The sequence below is a fragment of the Eimeria mitis genome, genomic scaffold (assembly GCF_000499745.2).
Source record: "Eimeria mitis Houghton genomic scaffold, Emh_scaff2959, whole genome shotgun sequence".
Lineage (NCBI taxonomy): Eukaryota > Apicomplexa > Conoidasida > Eucoccidiorida > Eimeriidae > Eimeria > Eimeria mitis.
In genome coordinates this window covers 2,838-3,797 of record NW_013571300.1, presented here as the reverse complement: position 1 = coordinate 3,797, position 960 = coordinate 2,838, and the positions used below count along the sequence as shown (strand labels likewise).

At 54.4% G+C, this 960-nt stretch overlaps 1 protein-coding gene across 1 annotated transcript in view; it reads left to right on the top strand.

Moving 5' to 3' along the window:
* Positions 1 to 609, top strand: part of EMH_0060720 (uncharacterized protein) — a gene marked incomplete at both ends in the record, with an annotated part of 3,275 nt that extends 2,666 nt beyond the window's left edge. The window contains 2 exons of the mRNA XM_013497823.1: positions 52 to 229; positions 455 to 609. Coding sequence (XP_013353277.1) covers positions 52 to 229; positions 455 to 609 — 333 coding nt within the window. The remainder of the gene's footprint in view (positions 1 to 51; positions 230 to 454) is intronic.
* Between the last annotated feature and the right edge of the window lie 351 nt (positions 610 to 960).

The following is a 960-nucleotide window of genomic DNA, read 5'->3' as shown; positions in this document are numbered from 1 at the left end:
TTCCCAAGGGGGGCAGCAGCAAAGGCCTGCTGATATGGTGAGTGTCTTCAGCATCTGCTGCAGCAGCAAGAAGACCCCCATAGTCGGGCCTCGCTGGAGCAGTGGAGACACAATCAAGACAAAGAGACAACTCTTGCTGCTGCTGCTGTTGCTGCTGCTGCTGCTGCTGCTGCTGCTGCTGCATCGGCAGGTTTTGTAAGCGCAGTGTCTGTACACCTCACCGCCACAGGTTTAGATTTGGAGTGAAGGAGCTAGGGTTTAGGGTTTAGGGTTTAGGGTTTAGAGTTTAGGGTTTAGGGTTTAGGGTTTAGGGGTTTAGGGTTTAGGGTTTAGGGTTTGACCCCCAAGTGACCCTACAGGCCGTACGCAGCTAGCGAGGGAACCGCCAGGCTTCTGCTGCTGCAGCTGCTGCAGCAGCTGCTGCTGCTTCTTGAGGATGTTTTTTGTGTTGCAGTTACCTCGTTCCAGCAGCAGCAGCAGCAGCAGCAGCAGCAGCAGCAGCAGCAGCGAGTTGGGGGCGAAGGGATCGCCTGGCGTTCGCCGGTAGAGACAGGGAGCGGCGCTGCTGCTGAGCCGCAGCAGCAGCAGCAGCAGCAGCAGCAGCAATAGCAATAGCAGCAAGTATAGCAGCAACAAAAACAAAGAATATTCAAAATATATTTATTTCTTTTTATTATTTAACTCTCTAACTAACCTGCGTATATATCATTGGGCCCCCAGAGCAGCTGGAGAGACAGCGGAGGGCCCCAGGACCAGCCTGCAGCAGCAGCAGCAGCAGCAGCAGCAGCAGCAGCAACAGCAGCAGCAGCAGCAGCAGCTGTGTCCTTTGCATGCGTTGAGGTGTTAGCAGCAGTTCTTCATGCATTCTACATTTTTATTTCAGGGGAGTTCTTCTGTCACGCGAGATCTTGGGGCTGTTGCTGCAGCAGCAGCAGCAGCAGCAGCAGCAGCTGCTGCTGC